General features: G+C 40.7%; 1 protein-coding gene across 4 annotated transcripts in view; it reads right to left on the bottom strand.

The window, feature by feature from the left end:
• LOC308519567 (sperm-associated antigen 6) overlaps positions 1-18,185 on the bottom strand; it is a gene marked incomplete at its 5' end in the record, with an annotated part of 65,312 nt that overhangs the window by 17,136 nt on the left and 29,991 nt on the right. For all 4 annotated transcript variants that reach the window (XM_081091592.1, XM_081091595.1, XM_081091593.1 and 1 more), the window contains 3 exons: positions 97-249; positions 2,167-2,340; positions 3,429-3,634. In XM_081091592.1, the coding sequence (XP_080947718.1) occupies positions 97-249; positions 2,167-2,340; positions 3,429-3,634 (533 nt within the window). The remainder of the gene's footprint in view (positions 1-96; positions 250-2,166; positions 2,341-3,428; positions 3,635-18,185) is intronic.

Genomic DNA, 18,185 nt, shown 5'->3' with positions numbered 1-18,185 from the left:
GTCAGTTACATTTTATAATCGGTGGGAGAGTATTACTATGGTCTGTCTTAGAATATCTCACTGCAATAACTAGAAGAAAACCAAGCAAGAACAAACCTTGCTAATGATCACCGCCATCGCCAGGTTCTCAGAATGAGCCGCCACGTAACCAAGCATCATGATGCCAGGCAGCCGTATGTTTCCTTTGCAAGACCCAATGCAGTCAATCACGGCCGCGACTCCTCCCGCGTTCACTATCAGCTGCGAGAGCTGGGGGAAAGGAAGGTGACTGTAAAGCGTAAGATGATCTTTAAACATTACTATTGTCAAACATTTTTACTTAGGACCTGAAAACACCTGGTAAAATTTGAAATATGATTTAATGAAATTACTATACTTATTAAAAGCATACAAATAAAATAATCCATTTTTTTGGTCAATCCTCACCCAAGGATATTTTTCCATTGATTTTTTTTCTTTTAATCTTTATTGTTGAAAATATTACATAGGTCTTTTTCCCCCCATTAACCTCTTCCAGCCCACCTCTTACCTCCCCCCCCCTCCCCGCCCCCAAGCCCTCACCACCCGATTTTCTGTGTCTATGGGTTATGCATATATGCATACACGTTCATTGGCTGATCTCTTCCACTCACCCTCCCCTGACTTTCCTTTGAGGTTCAACAGTCTGTTCATGCTTCTATGACTCTGGGTCTATTTTTGATCATCAGTTTATTTGGTTCATTAGAGTCCACATATGAGTGAGATCATGTGATACTTATCTTTCTCTGTTTGGCTTATTTCGCTTAGCATAATACTCTCCAGGTCCATCCATGCTGTTGCAAATGGTGAGAATTCTTTCTTTTTTATTGCTGAGTAGTATTCCATTGTGTAAACGTACCATAGTGTTTTTATCCACTCATTTGCTGATGGGCACTTAGGCAGTTACCAAGTCTTAACTATTATAAATTGTGCTGCTATGAACATAGGGGTGCATATATTCTTTCTGATGAGTGTTTCAGGTTTCTTAGGATATATTCCTAGAAGTGAGATGACTGAGTCAAATGGGAGTTCCATTTCTAATTTCTTGAGGAAACTCCATACTGTCTTCCACAGTGGCGGCACCAGTCTGCATTCCCACCAGAAGTGCACGAGGGTTTCCTTTTCTCCACAACCTCTCCAACACTTGTCGTTGGTTGATTTGTTGATGATAGCCAGTCTGACAGGTGAGAGATGTTACCTCATTGTTGTTTTGATTTGCATCTCTCGGGATGATTAGTGACTTTGAGCATTTTTTCATGTGTTTCTTAGCTTTCTGTAAGTCCACTTATTTCATGTAGTCCCATTTATTTTCTCCTTAATTTCCATTATCCTAGGAGATGTATCGGTAAACATATTGCTATGAGAGATGTCTGAGATTTTGGTGCCTATAGTTTCTTTTAGGACTTTTATGGTTTCATGTCTTACATTTAAGTCTTTTATCCATTTTGAGTTTATTCTTGTGTATAGTGTAAGCTGGTGGTCTAGTTTCATTTTTTTTTTTTGCATGTGTCTGTCCAATTTTCCCAACACCATTTATTGAAGAGACTGTCTCTGCTTCAATGTATACTCTTATCTCCTTTGTTAAATATTAATTGAGCATAGTGGCTTGGGTCAATTTCTGGGTTCTCTGTTCTGTTCCATTGATCTATAATTAATCCAATTTTGAATGTACAAATATAGTCACTCTGTGGAGTTTATGCTGTGCTTCAATTTTCATGCACCGATGGCACAACTTTCATACCTATTCTAATGGATGTCAAAATTTCTCACCCAGACACTAATAAGTCTAGGGCTAGTTCCTAACTTGCTAACTACTGAAAGCCCCAATCGCAATTAGTGAGTATGAAGCAGATTACTCATTGAATGCTGATTGACAATTTCAGACTTGAAATATCTTAGCCTAATTATCCCCCTTTGCAAACAGTGGTTACTAGCTGATTATTACACTTCAATTATAAAAATTTTCAAGCAAGTGAAAATGTTAGGTGAAATAAAGAATGAGGACTTTCAATTTTAGTGAAAGGACAGGACAGCCACCCACAGCAAAGAATTATCTAGTGCAAACTGCACGTGCTCACAATGAGCAGCCCTGCCCTGACCAAACCACGTGGCGCAGCACCTGGGTTTTGTTTTGTTTTGTTTTTTTACCTCGGGTGTATGCTTTGCAATCTCTCGAATTAAAGTAGAAGCATTTTTCTTCACATACTCATCTTTGTCCTTCAGGCAGGTAAGTACAACTGGAAAAATCTCTGCTTCAACCACCATTTCAGCCAGATCCACAGAATGTTTTGCAATCTGACTGAGAGCTGAAAGGACCTGACGCTATTGAGCAAAAACCAAAATGAAACAAAGCATTACATAGAGTCCACTGCAGAGATCAGATATAATTTAAGCAGCTTAATACAAATTCCTTTATAAAAAGAAAAAACAACTACATATGTAACACAACATAAGATTTCTGAGTCTTGAGACATTCACATCCTAGTCTTAAATCTAAATATTCAATTTCTTGAATTCCCTAATTTCCACATTAAATGTCATAGTTTTCTGTGGTCTATTTAAATCTCTATCACAGATGATCAAGAATATGACCTCTGGATAAATACTATTTCTTAATTATGTAATACTTAAACTGTAATACAGTACAAAAAAAATCAGGCAGCCCTGACCGGTTTGGCTCAGTGGATAGAGTGCCGGCCTGCAGACTGAAAAGTCCCAGGTTCGATTCCGGTCAAGGGCATGCACCTTAGTTGCGGGCACATCCCCAGTGGGCGGTGTGCAGGAGGCAGCTGGTCGATGTTTCTCTCTCATCGATGTTTCACACTCTCTCCCTCTCTCTTCCTCCCTGTAAAAAAATCAATAAAATATGTTAAAAAAAATCAGGCAAAATGAACATCTTATGTTTGGCATGATGCCATCAATATTTCAAAGAACTTTCTATTTCTTAGTTTACATTAACAATTTTAAAATATTAAAGCTATAACTAACTATTAGCATATAAAAGTATAATTGGAGACTATTAACTGAAAATCAGATTTAGAAACCTATAAAAAAGATAAACATAAGTATATGACAATTTTCACAATAAACAAATACAGTGGTGAGCTAGAAAACCTTTAGGTGCCTTCCCACTCTGAGATTCAATGATTTTGTGATTCCTTATTTTAGTGATTAATGTTAATACTGATGCTACTTCTACTTTTTAGCACTGCACAGATTTTCCCCAGTCATGTCTTTATTATGTAATCCTTACAGCATATTTTTCACATGTGAAAAGACCAAACACATAACATAGTCATATCTGTTTTCAATGATAATTTACAAATTATTTTTGAAAATACATGAATCTGTACACATTTTCCATTTTCTTAGATTAACAGAAGCCTGTTTTTTAACTTATTTTTAACTACCTTCAATTTAGCATCCGGGTTCAGAATCATCTGAGCTAAGTGAGCAATAGCTCCTGCATCCACTACTGTCTGTGCCAGCTCTGGCGAATGCTTCGAAATATCACTGAGGTCCGAAGCAGCAATCCTTTTCAAAGCAATTTCTGGCTCCTGGATACAAAGCACTAACAGAGGAACTGCTCCCGCATCCACCACAGCTTGTGACAGTTCTGTGGGCCCAAGAAAAGGAAGTGAGTATGGGTGACTGACCCTTGTGCAAGCCATTCTTCTCCCTGACAGACACAGCAAAGAAAAAAAAGGGGAGGTAGTTCACTGTCTAGACATCTGTATTTGTTTCATAAACCATGTGGACCAATCTGGAGCTGAAAAGAATACAGGTCAATAGCTGGCCCTCCATTTACATGAACACATTTGAGGTAGATTAGGCTAAAATGGCTTGTTGTTTTTTTTGTTTGTTTGGTTTTTTTTGTTTGTTTGTTTTTAAGAGAGTAAGCAGATGCCAGCTGTTGAAGCTCTGAGAATTCTGCACTGCTAGTCGGCAAGCATCTTATGCATGGTTTACAATAACAGAGAAAAATAAAAGTACCAAAAATTTACCAACCACACTAATTAGGCAGTATTTTGTACTATTTACATGAGTAAAGATTAACATGAATCTTGTGCTAATAATGTCGATTTTTAAAATCTCCTCATCTTACAGTATTTTAAAAAGATTTTTTAAAGCCCTGGCCAGTGTGAGTATCTACCCATGCACTGGAAGGTCACCGGTTCAATTCCAGTCAGGGCACATGCCCAGGTTTCAGGTTGGGTCCTCAGTTGGATCATGTTTCTCTTTCTCCCTTTCCCTTCCGCTCTCTCTAAAAAAATCCCAAGATTAAAAAACAAACAAACTTTATACAAAATAAAAAGGTGCATTTTTATTGTACATATAAAAATACTTTCAAAACATAGTCTACAACTAAACAGCATACTCTAATATATATAAATGTTAATATTTAGATAAGGAATAAGTTTACCATAACCATTTTACCTCTCAGAAATAAACATTTTTTGAATATACACGTTGATTTATTTGTGTGTCCAAGAATAACAGCTATAAAAATAACACTTTTTTTTAATCCTCACTGGAGGATATGTTTCTATTGATTTTAGAGAGAGAAACATCGATCGGTTGCCTTCTGTAGGTGCCCTAACCGGGGATGGAATTCGAACCGTAGGTATGCTCTCTGACTAGGAATCGAACCCCAACCTTTTGGTGTAGGAGGTGACACTCCAACCAACTGAGCCACCCTATCTACAATTTTGCATTCTGCTTTAAAAACACTTAAGTGGAAAATGCATGTTTTATCATTCAAAGTTCACTGGCATTCACACTTCGCTCCAGCCGCGTTTTAGGTAAGCCCCTGCCTCAAGGAGCTCAGGCAGTGGAGGCGGCCAAATGGGAAAGGGCCACTGGTGCCCTGGTGGAACTCTCTACGAGGACACGCAAAGGAAAGAGGAACAGACAAGGGAGACAGAAACGAGACAGCGGATGGTTAGTAAGTTTACACGGTATTTTCATAGAAGTGGTCCCTGGCCAGCAGTTGCTGGTGTTACTCCTTTTGAGTAGTTCCTTGAAGCTGCACGTGGGCTTCCACTGTCCACTTTCATTCCTGAGGATGAAGCCAGTCCAACATTTTTAATAACTGAATATTATTCCACTGAGTAAATATGCCATAAATTTACTTAACAATTCCCCTCCTCTAGGACATTTGTGTTTGTTGTTGTTGTCGTTTTGGCCATTATAAAGTACAGTACAGTGAACCTCTTAGTGCCTTAAGATTATGTATTAGTTATTACTGCTACGTAACAGATGACCCAAACTCAGCAGCTTAAAATGACATCATTTATTATCTCATTTCCTGCGGGTCAGGATTCCAGGAGCAGCCTTGCTGGATGGCCTTAGCTTAGTTTCTCATTAAGTTGCCATCATACTATCAGTTGGGGTTGCAGTCATTTGAAGGCACAACTTGGGGAGGATCTGCTCCCAAGCTCACTACTGTAGTTGTTGGGAAGCTCAGTTTCTTGCTGGCCACATGGCTTTCCATAGGCTGCCTGAGTAACCTCATGTCATACTAGCTGACTTCCCCTAGAGCAGTGGTCGGCACACTCATTAGTCAACAGAGCCAAATATCAACAGTACAATAACTGAAATTTCTTTTGAGAGCCAAATTTTTTAAACTTAAACTATATAGGTAGGCACATTGTTATTAACTTAATTAGGGTACTCCTAAGTCTTAGGAAGAGCCATACTCAAGGGGCCAAAGAGCCGCATGTGGCTCGCGAGCTGCAGTTTGCTGACCACGGCCCTACAGCAAGTGATGAGGGAGAGAGAGATCCCATGACAGAAGACTTGATCTTCTATAGCTGGTCACTCATTCTCATAAGTGACATCCATCACTTGTGTTGTATTCTTGTGGACACACAGACCATCCTGGTACAATGTGGGAGGGGACTATACCAGGGTGTGAAATCCGGGACCTAGGATCTTTGAGGGGAATCTTGGAGGCTGGCTACTATGTGGCATACATACATACACATGTAGCTCTACATATATTCATATATAACTCCACATATATAACCACCATATTGTCCTTTAACAAATAACTATAAAGCATAGGCACAGTAATTCTTTTTTTTATTTATTTTTTTATTCTTTTTAATTTTTTTTTCTTTTAATTAAATCTTTATTGTTCAGATTATTACATTTGTTCCTCTTTTTTTCCCCCCATAACTCTCCTCCTCCCAGTTCCCGCCCCACCCTCCGCCCTCACTCCTCACCCACTGCCCTCATCCATAGGTGCACGATTTTTGTCCAGTCTCTTCCCGAATCTCCCACACCCCTTTCCCCCCCAAGAATAGTCAGTCCATCCCCTTTCTATGTCCCTGATTCTATTATAATCAACAGTTCATTCTGTTCATCAGATTATTTATTCACTTGATTCTTAGATTCACTTGTTGATAGATGCATATTTGTTGTTCATAATTTGTATCTTTACCTTTTTCTTCCTCTTCCTCTTCCTCTTCTTAAAGGATACCTTTCAGCATTTTATATAATCCTGGTTTGGTGGTGATGAACTCCTTTAGCTTTTCCTTATCTGTGAAGCACTTTATCTGACCTTCAATTCTGAATGATAGCTTTGCTGGATAAAGTAATCTTGGTTGTAGGTTCTTGGTATTCATCACTTTGAATATTTCTTGCCACTCCCTTCTGGCCTGCAAAGTTTCTGTTGAGAAATCAGCTGACAGTCGTATGGGTATTCCCTTGTAGGTAACTGAGTTTCTTTCTCTTGCTGTTTTTAAGATTCTCTCTTTATCTTTTGCTCTTGGCATTTTAATTATGATGTGTCTTGGTGTGGTCCTCTTTGGATTCCTTTTGTTTGGGGTTCTCCGCGCTTCTTGGACCTGTAAGTCCATTTCTTTCACCAGGTGGGGGAAGTTTTCTGTCATTATTTCTTCAAATAGGTTTTCAATATCTTGCTCTCTCTCATCTTCTGGCACCCCTATAATTCTGATGTTGGTACGCTTGAAGCTGTCCCAGAGGCTCCTTACGCTATCCTCGCATTTTTGGATTCTTTTTTCATTTTGCTTTTCCGGTTGGGTGTTTTTTGCTTTAGGCACAGTAATTCTAAGTCAGTACTCTCCAACAGGAAAGTGAGCTACATATATAATTGAAAAATTTCTAGTGTCCATATTTAAAAAGTAAAAAGGAAGGTGAAATTAATTTTAATAACATACATTATTTAACATAATATATGCAAAATATTGTAATTTTAACATGCAATTAATATTTAAAAATTTTAATGAGATTTCACATTCCTTTTTCACACCAGGTCTTGGAAATTCAGTGTGTATTGTGTACTTACAGCACATCTCAATTAATCTACATTTTCATTGGAATACTCTAATCTCTACTTAGATTTCAAAAAATTTACAGTTGAAAAAGTAGGTTCACATACCCAAGTTGTTCCAATCATGCTTAAAAGTTTTCCAATAATTGATAATCAATTTTAAATTTTTATAAAAATAAAATTAAGCCGAAACCGGTTTGGCTCAGTGGATAGAGCGTCGGCCTGTGGACTGAAAGGTCCGAGGTTCGATTCCGGTCAAGGGCATGTACCTTGGTTGTGGGCACATCCCCAGTAGGAGATGTGCAGGAGGCGGCTGATCGATGTTTCTAACTCTCTATCTCTCTCCCTTCCTCTCTGTAAAAAAATCAATAAAATATATTAAAAAAATAAATAAAAAAAATTAAATTAAAAATTTAGTTTCTCAGGTACACTAATCACAATTCAAGTAACATGTGACTAATGGCTACCATATTGTTAAATTGTGGTGGAGAATCAAAGGAGATATAGGGAAATATCCTATGACACAAATGTTTAAATAGCTAATGTTTATTCAAGGCCAGAGGTCCTATCCTCTTTTTAAAAAATTTTATTTTAGAGAGAGAGAGAGAAACATTGATTTGCTAGATAGGTAGATATTAATAAAGGAAAAGAGTAAAGGGAATCAGACATTAAGAAGCATAATAGCAGGCTGGTGTGGCTCAGTTGGTTGGGTACATTCCCGTGTACCAAAAGATTGCTGGTTCGGTTCCTGCACATGCCCAGGTTGCAGGCTGCATCCTGGGTAGGGGGCCTGCAGAAGGCAGAGGATCACTCTCACATCGACGTTTATCTTTCCACCTCTCTCTCCCTTCCCCTCTTTCTAAAAAATAAAATCAATAAAAATATATTTTTTATAAAAAGCCTGATAAACTGGGAAACTGCACTCAATATTGGACTTGCTTTACTAGGAAGCTACAGCTTCACACACTCCCCAGGGGGAGGGATAGAAGAATAAAGAGGACATTCCTCTGCTGTGCGATGCATAGTAGCAACCAAGATGACAACCATAGAGGCCTGTCAGTGTAGCCTGGGAGAAGGATGGATTGGATAAAGCCCCCCACCCCCGCCCCCCTCCACCCCCTGGAGATCTGGAAAATGGATTGGTTAGGGGGAGGAACCAGCAGAAGCCCATGGATGATAGGGAAATTGGTTAGTTTGAAAGGGCACCTAGTCCTTCCCAAGCACGAGATACTATAAATCAAGCTTGACAAAGAGGCTCTCTCTCTCTCAGTAATGTGTGCGTGCCCAGTTCATTTGCCCATTCTGTCTCCCAGCAGCCCTGTGGGTCTAGCAGCTGTAAGGCCAGCAGCCACATGGACTCCAAGTGTGGGCCTGGGCACAGCCAGCCAGATTGCAGCCAGGACAGACTAAACTACCCAGATGGGGACGGGCTGAACAGACTAAGTTTTAATATGGCACCAAAGTGTCTGGACCAGGGGTGGGCAAACTTTTTGACTCGAGGGCCACAATGGGTTCTTAAACTGGACCGGAGGGCCGGAACAAAAGCATGGATGGAGTGTTTGTGTGAACTAATATAAATTCAAAGTAAACATCATTACATAAAAGGGTACGGTCTTTTTTTTTTCAGTTTTATTCATTTCAAACGGGCCGGATCCGGCCCGCGGGCTGTAGTTTGCCCATGGCTGGTCTGGACACTGGCCCTGTTTCTGGGCCTAATGAAGACAAGTTGCACTTCTTTCACCACAGGATGGACAAAGAAGAGACATTGGAAACTGGGGCAGCCTTCTATTTCTACCCAAATAAATCTTACAACTAGAGCACATCTTCCTATATGTGGGTCTCTGGAATGCTGACCTTGCAGCTCCATGAAAGAAACTCAATTTCACCTGCAAAGGTTCCACTTATTTATACATTCGTTGGTTGATTCTTGTATGTGCCCTGATTGAGGGTGAACCCACTACCTTAGTGTATTGGGATGATGCTCTAACCAACTTGCGCTAGGGTGAGGGACTGCGACATGGAAGGGTTATGGAATGTGGGAGGGGGAGGGACTGCGGCCTGGAAAAGGTTACCGATTGTGTCAGGGTCAGGAACCGTGGCAGAGAAAAATTGCTAAATTGTCTTAGAAAAACAATGTGTTATGATTAAATCCAGCCAGGTGTGACTTTGTTTACCTCCCCTTCGTGCTTATGAACTTTCTGTGACCTTCTAAGGAACAGCTAATGAAATGCTTTGTATTTTTTAACACTGTTTTGCTATAAAGGATCATACTGCACCCTTAGTCTCTGCCCCATGCTACAAGGCTTCCCAGAGGGGGAAGGTACGGGCTGTGGTCAGCTGGCCAGCTTAATAAAGGCTCTTAAATTTAAATTCTGAGTCGGTGGTCTATCTCACTGAGCTAACCCATAACACAACTGAGTACCCATCCAGGGCCTTGAGCAAAATGCTTTGAAGCAACTAACTTATACAACATTTTTTTTTTTTTTATTGCAAGCTGGTTCATTCATCTAAGATCAGATAAGAGAAAAGTAAGCCCCCAAATTAACTGTGCAAATTAATCAGAAAACAGTAATTATACAGCAACTATGTTCCCATAGACCATTAGTTTTAAAAATTTTGGTAAGAGAACATGAACATGACTTATGTCAAAGTACAATTCTTATGCTAAATGTTATGCCCAGATTTCAAGATCCCCAATAGACCACACCAGGGAGCCAGCCGTGTCCTATGCAAAAGCAAAGACTCTTTATTCGAACTAGTTCAGCTCCCCAACCACACTCACTGACGCAATGGCAAGCCAAGTGGCAGAGAGAGAGAACTCTGTGTGGAGAGAGGTTTTATAGGGGGGTTGGAATAAGGGGAGGAGAAAGGACTGTGGGCCCTGCCGATTGGCCAGGCCCAAGTCGGTGTCTTGTTACACAGGATGTGGTCATATCTATGGCGACTTCCCTTGATTGTCATTGGTTAGTTTAAAGAAGTCCTGAGTGTGGCTAGCAGAGGCTTGGGCTTCTGGGAAGAAGCCTTGCCGAGCACATGGCCAAGGTAAGATGGAGGGCGTAGCCCTTACCCTGGAGCAGGATGGAGGGCGTAGTCCTCACCCTTTCACTAATGAAGTCCTAAGTTTTTTTTTCTCTTTTTTTTCCATTTTTAAAAAAATATATATTTTATTGATCTTTTACAGAGAGGAAGGGAGAGGGATAGTTAGAAACATCGATGAGAGAGAAACATAGATCAGCTGCCTCCTGTACACTCCCCACTGGGGATGTGCCTACAATCAAGGTACATGCCCTTGACCAGAATCAAACCTGGGACCCTTGAGTCTGCAGGCCCATGTTCTATCCACTGAGCCAAACCGGTCAGGGCAAGTCCTAAGTTTTTAATAGCTAAAGTCTCATGTAGATGTTTGTGAAATGCTTAATTGAAGTGTGGTAAGCAGTTAGACAGACATGAGCAGAGCAAGGATGATGAGCCAGGTACAGGTCACTAAGGTAGAAAGCCCCAGATGCTTAGTAATGGACAATTGTAGGGTGGGACCTTGTCCCAGGGTGACCTTTCCTCACCAGCATATCACTGGTCACATGGTTTGGACCTCCTGACCTGTCATATCGTTGGTCATTCAGTCTAGACCCCTTGACCTTTCCTCCCTAGAGATAACATCGAGGCCTCAGTTGTATTTTAGCTCCAGGCCCAGAAAAGCAGCAAAACCAGACAAGTAATGCTGACCTCAGGACCAGCTGCATTGATTAGTGACCCCCTGCCCTTGAGCTGACCAATCAGTAGAGACTAGATCAGTGGTTCCCAACGTGGGGTACATGCCCCACAGCAGGGCAATTTGATTTTTAAGGGGGGGGGGTGCAATTTGAGAATGAGTTATTCACAGTGATTTTTTTTTGCATTTTTAAAATATATTTTATTGATTTTTTACAGAGAGGAAGGGAGAGGGATAGAGAGTTAGAAACATTGATGAGAGAGAAACATCGATCAGCTGCCTCCTGCACACTCCCTACTGGGGATGTGCCCGCAACCAAGGTACATGCCCTTGACCGGAATTGAACCTGGGACTTCTGAGTCTGCAGGTCAATGCTCTATCCACTGAGCCAAACCGGTTAGGGCAATTTTTTGCATTTTTTATGGTCCTAGGGTCCTCATATACAGAATATAAATTTACATGTTGTGACATATCCATGCATTTCAGTTCTCTATTATTATGTCTTGAAACTTTGCTATTTTTTATATCACTTCATGTTATTATTATTTTTAAACAATTTCTTAGTGATTTCTTCCTCAGTACTTCAACTGTCCTTTCATTCTTTATTTTTCTCTTTCATGGATGCCATGTTCTTTGGAAGCTTGTTTAGACCAAGTTAATGGCCTTTTAGGCTTCCTCCACGTGAATAGGAGTTCACTTTTTGAATAATAAGAATTATATGTCACAGGGAGGGCATCAGGATTTTAGAGATGCTTAGGTGGGGCATGGCCAAAAAAGGTTGGGGACCACTGGCCTAGATTCTGAAAGAGCACACCTGGAAAGCTGATGAATATTCTATTGAGATCTTCCCCTGGAACTCTCCCTAAAATCTCCACCCTTAATATCCTTAGGACAGAGAACCCAGCAAGCTCTCCCAGGAGCACACCAGCGCTTTTCCCCTCCTCTTTCCCCTCCCACCCTAATCCAAGCACATCACATTTACCTTCCTCACTGCCAAGCTTAAAGGGCCCTTGTTTTCTTGGCCCATTTCTTCTACAAATTACTTCTTCCACCTCTGTGATTTTCTAAATCAGTGTTCCCTTATCATTGGAGTCTTGGCTCTGAATTCTTTCCTAGCCAGAACTCAAGTACCGAGGCTGCTGAGCCCAGGTCCAGTCTGACCCCACCAGTCCAAAACCTGGTGCCGGTCCTGCTGCTGCCGCTAAGAGAAGTGCTTTCAAGTTTCAGTAAGTACACTATGCCTAATGTACTTCTAGAAATTCAAATGTAAATAAATGCAAAATGTAAATAAAAGTGTGTTTTCCCTTAGTGTCTAAAAGAGGTTAGGAGGGTTTAAACACTAGAGGTTGAAAACTAAACCAAGTTTGAGAAACAATTTTGTTCAAGCTTAAAAAATATGTTATGATGTACTGTTCAAACCTGACTGATGAAGCCACTAGGATAGCAACATCCTTCTCTTTATTCGGCCAGCACACACATTTGATGGCATTTCTCTTACAGGTATTTGCACTGGACAGGAAACCAAGCCTCAGACTAAAAGAATAAGTGCCATCAGATAGAGGAAGTATTGTGTGGGGTAGAGGGCTAAGTGTCTCAAATATTTTTGGTGATTACAATCATGATGGTGATAGAGAAATTGTTTGCTAGCCTCATATATAGGTGTCAGTGACTTAGGGATCTGAGATTACAGAATTGAAACAATTCTATTGTTTCATATTCTGAATTCTTAAAAAAGAAGTAAAAAAAACCCCTCCCTTTGTAATACTTTAAGCAATTAAAAAAATAAATAAATAAATTAAAAAACAAAACAAAACCTTAAGGAGATTTTATTAAGCAAGAGTTCATAATTTTAAAAATCACAATAAATAAAAATGCAGGAGAATTTACAACATATATTTTACTAGCATACAAACTAACCCTAAAAATGACTAACAAATTAGGTAACAAGTGAGTGAAATTATAATTAAAATGTAATTTTGTTTAGTACATTTGGCTTCTATGTCCAAAGAACATAGAAGGGACTGTAGGTGAAAGGGGGCCACATACTAAACCGGACAAGCTCTGGGTAAGCCTGCATGGCAGCCTTACAAACTCAGAGACCTAAAGTAACCACACAGATGGTCTGAAATTAAAACTTTCTCACTAAAAGTAAGTCAGGGCTGCCCTAGCTGGTTTGGCTAATTGGATAGAGCATCAGCCTGTGGACTGAAGAGTCCCAGGTTTGATTCCAGTCAAGGGCACATGCCTGGGTTGCCCCGGTGGGGGGTGTGCAGGAGGCAGCCAACCAATGATTCTCTTTCATCATTGATGTTTCTTTTTTTTTTCATCATTGATGTTTCTATCTCTCCCCCTCTCCCTTCCTCTATGAAATCAATAAAAATACATATTTTTTTGAAAAGTAAGTCATGGCTGATAGTCATGTCCTAGGCTGGTACCTTCCCTGTCAAAGATTAATCTCTACCTTAATTGGGCTTGTTTGTTGTCTTTGTGCATCAAAATAACATACCTTTGGAATGTCAGGGTAATTTCATGTTTTTCTGGACCCCTCACTGCATCAAAGCAGACACCACAAAACCCCTCATTGTTATTAACTGTTAACTATCCTATACCGACAAATGCAAAAGAAGTATGTCTATTCGTTTTACTTTTTATACAATCCCAGATATTCCCACCCCTTTGCTTACTCCCACCTCCCCAATCTATCACCAATGGAATTCATTTAACCTCCTTATGTTTTCTCTTTTGATTGTATGTAAAAACAAGGTAGAAAACTACCATTCTCTGGATCATTGTCTCAATCCATTGAGATTTTGCTTCCCAGCAATTATTGTCAGTTTGGCTCAAATAAACTCATACAAATTCTCTGAAAGTTTAACCATTTGTTACATTGACAAGACTTTTATTCTCACTTTATCTTTTTACAACAACATCTAGTATTTGTGGAAATACTAGGGTCAAAATAGTATATATTACATAAACATCATTTGATTCTATGCTTATGTGTTTCTCAACCCCTCCAAGATATTAAAAGAATAAAATGGGCCCAGCCGATGTAGCTCAGTGGTTGAGCATCACCCCAGGAACCAAGGGGTCACAGTTCTATTCCCCAGAGGGCACATGCCCGCATTGCTGGCTCGATCCCCAGTAGGGGGCGTGCAGGAGGCAGCTGATGGATGATGTTTCTCTCTCATGGATGTTTCTATCCCTCCATTTCCCTCCCTTCCTCTCTCTCTAAAGATCAATAAAAACTTACTTTTTTAAAAAGAGAAACTTAAAAAAAAGAGAACAAAATGATACAGAAATAAACATTATATACAGGTATCAGTAAAGACAGTTGTCTGTGGGGCTTATTTATTTATTTATTTATTTATTTTAATCCTCACCCAAGAACATTTTTTCCATTGATTTTTAGAAAAAGTGGAAGGTGGCAAGGTGGTGGTGGTGGCGGGGGGGGTGGGGGGGGGTGGGCGTGGAGAGACAGAGAAACATTAATGTGAGAGAGACACATCAATTGGTTGCCTCCTGTACCCACCCTGTCTGGGGCTGGGGATCGAACCTGCAATCCAGGTATGTGTTCTTGACTGGGAATCACTGGTCAGGGCTTTTAAAATAATTTTTAATTACCAACCTCTTATTGCCTTTTTCCATCCATCCTTACTTATTCAGATATTTGTTAGTAACATGGATTTTTAAAAAGTTAATTACTGCCCTAGCCAGTTTTGTTCAGTGGGTAGAGCGTCCACCTATGGACTGAAGGGTCTCTGGTTCGATTCCAGTCATGGGCATGTATCTTGGTTGCAGGCTTGATCCCTGGCCCTGGGTGGGGCGTGTGTGGGAGGCAACCAATCGATATGTCTTCTCACATTGATGTTTCTCTCTCTTTGTCTCTCCCTCTTCCTTCTACTCTCTAAAAACCAATGGACAAATATCCTTGGGTGAGGATTCACAAAAACCCAGAATAAAAACTTAAGCCTGTTCCACACATTTTAGGATATTGGTATATATATATATATATATATATATATATATATATATATATATACACACACACACACACACACACATACACACACACACACACATATATATGTATATATATTGGCATTAGAAGAATATTTGCAAAAATTCTGAATTTTAAAATTGTTTTCTCCTCTAATCCTTTCATCATTCTATATAGGGGAGAAAAGAATCAGGCTGGCCAGCTCTGCCTGATTCTTTCCTTACATTGTTTCTTTAATGAATAGGATACACTCTACTAATGGTTCCATGGTGTCCACACCAGCCGTTTCCTGGAAGCACTGCTCATCGGTGGTCGCTGCAGTCTCCTCTCCTAACTGCTGCTGAGCTGAAATGGAACCTCCTCGCTTGACTTAGGTCCTAAGGACAAAGCTCAGGTCTATGGGAGAAAGAATAGTCACACATGTGGAAACCAGCCATCGGGGATTAAAACAGAGGTATCTGGCAAGACTTTCAAATAAAAGAAGGAGGTTAAAACGAAGAATGATGTGCTCTCATACACTTTCCTTTCTCACCATAAAAATGAAAAATATCTGAAAGGGTTTGTGTAACTGCCAAGCAGTTCCACCATAAATGCTGTCTGACCAGAATAAATCCTTTAACCTCTCTACTTCAGTTTCCTCATCTATAACATGACAATTACATTGATAACTGAAATGTTTTAGAATGCCTAATCTAATGTATTCCTGTTCACCAGGCTTGAGAACCGCCAAAATTTACAAGGGATTGAGTTTACAAGAAACAGCTAAAGCTCCCAAAACAAACACTTAAAACTTATTTTTGACCCCAAATGTGGAAGATCATTCATACCAGAAACACTACTATGGCTCCTCCTTCCTCACACTTCCAGCCAGGCTATTGCCCTCAGCTAGCCAAGTACACTACTTGCTGCCACACTCTTAACACAAGTCCACTGGAAGCACTCCTCCCTCCTCCACAGCGCTGCTGTGCTGCACACAATAACCAGACCGGCAGAGGCTGCCAGGTGGGCGCCAGGCAGGAGGCCAGGGGCCTTTCTGGCCCCTCCCAGTGGAAGCACTATGGCTCCCCAGACCCACGCTTTCTTCTGCCTCACCCCTCTCACTCCCAGCACAGCCAGGGTCGTCGCCTTACTACTTGTATCTCCAAAGCAAGACTAATCTTTAGAAATAGTGAGAGATTTGACATTGATTACAATAATTCTGCAGTGAGGAAAAGTGTGGCAAAAAGAGACAACCAATATGAGAAGAATTCCATCTCAGGAATTCTTAAACTGTCTAATCAAACATTTCACCACTAATACTAAGAAGAAAACACATAATGAATGTCCTCCCATTAATTTCAATATATTCCATTTTTAGGAAATTATCAAGAAAGAAATCAGGGAGGAGAACCAAGATGGCGGCATAAGGTATAAACTTGTACATGCTGCCCCCACAACAACATTAAAACTACAATTATAAGACAAAGCAGCTATCATCCATTACCACAGGAAAGCTGGCTGAGTGGAAGTTCTGCAACTAGAAGAAAAGAAAAAAGCGCATTGAGACTGGGTAGGAGGTGCAGAGGCACCAAGAACAGAGGTACCAAGGCGTGCGGGAGGCAGCTGCACCTGGGTGCGCAGTTTTTTTTTTTTTCCAATCAGAAGGGGATACAAGCTCTGGAATGCACTGAACTCATTTACAGTGAAACTCTGGAGTCCCAGACTCCTACGGGGAGAAACTGGACTGTCTTGTAGCGGGTCAGAAAGCGAGGGTGGCTTTCTTGCAGAGCTGCTCGCAGGGATCATTGTTGCTGTGGGGATGCGGGACTTGGGGATGCAGGGGACTCGGGACGCAGAGAAGTGGAGTTGCAGAGACACGCGGAATCGCGGAGAGGCTGACGACAGCCATTGCTGTTTGCTCCGCCCCAGTGATTCTCTGAGACCCCCCCCCCCTCAATTTACATCCCCACCCAAGCTGTGTGCAGCAGCACAAAGGAATCACTTGTGCTTTTGCAGCCTTACCTAACAAACTGCAGCTGGGTCAGAGAGCTCCAAAACTTCCAAACCCCAAACAAAGAGGAGAAATTTGCTGATTTCTCTGTAGCTCCTGCTGGGTGGACTCACACAGTGGTTGACTTGGAGATCCAGGAGCCAGGGTACCCCTGGTCAGATACCAGATTTCAACTCCTCACATCCATAAGGGACACACTCAAGAATCAGACTCAGTGCGCACCAAAGCCCCACTGAAGCAAGTCCTGCCCCATAAGGGTGTCTCCAGCACAGCAGTTCTTCTTATAGACACAGTGGGTCCTCGCAGTCAGCAAAAAATGCGAAGACAAAGAAACATGTCACAAATGAAAGAAATGGAGGAAAGCAAACTAATGGAGGACAGAGTTCAAAACCACAGTTATAAGGCTACTCAAGAATCTTCTATGAACCTCCGAGGAACTTAGTGAGACCTTCAAGGATCTTAATGAGAATGCCAAAAAAATGGAAAAGGACCAGTCAGAAATTAAACATACACTGACTGAAATTAAAAATAAAATACAGAGATCCAACAGCTGACTAGAGGATCCCAAGAATCAAGTCAAAGATTTGAAATATGAAGAAGCAAAAAACACCCAACCGGAAAAGCAAAACAAAAAAAGAATCCAAATATATGAAGATAGTGTAAAGAGCCTCTGGGACAGCTTCAGATGTACCAACATCCGAATTATCGGGGTGCCAGAAGAAGAGCGAGAGCAAGATACTGAAAGCCTATTAGAAGAAATCATGACAGAAAACTTCCCCTACCTGATGAAAGAAATAGACTTACAAGTCCAGGAAGTGAAGAGAACCCCAAATAAGAGGAATCCAAAGAGGACCACACCAAGACACATCATAATTAAAATGCCAATGGCTAAAGACAAAGAGAGAATCTTAAAAGCAGCAAGAGAAAAACAGTTAGTTACCTACAAGGGTGTACCCATACGACTGTCAGCTGATTTCTCAACAGAAACCATGCAGGCCAGAAGGGAATGGCAAGAAATATTCAAAGTGATGAATAGCAAGAACCTACAACCAAGATTACTCTACCCAACAAAGCTAACATGTAGAATTGAAGGTCAGATAAAGAGCTTCACAGACAAGAAAAAGCTAAAGGAGTTCATTACCACCAAACCAGGATTATATTAAATGCTGAA

Source organism: Myotis nattereri (assembly GCF_964212035.1).
Source record: "Myotis nattereri genome assembly, chromosome: 1".
Classification (NCBI taxonomy): Eukaryota; Metazoa; Chordata; class Mammalia; order Chiroptera; family Vespertilionidae; genus Myotis; species Myotis nattereri.
The sequence above is the reverse complement of the archived record's forward strand: the minus strand, read 5'-3'. Positions and strand labels throughout refer to the sequence as shown.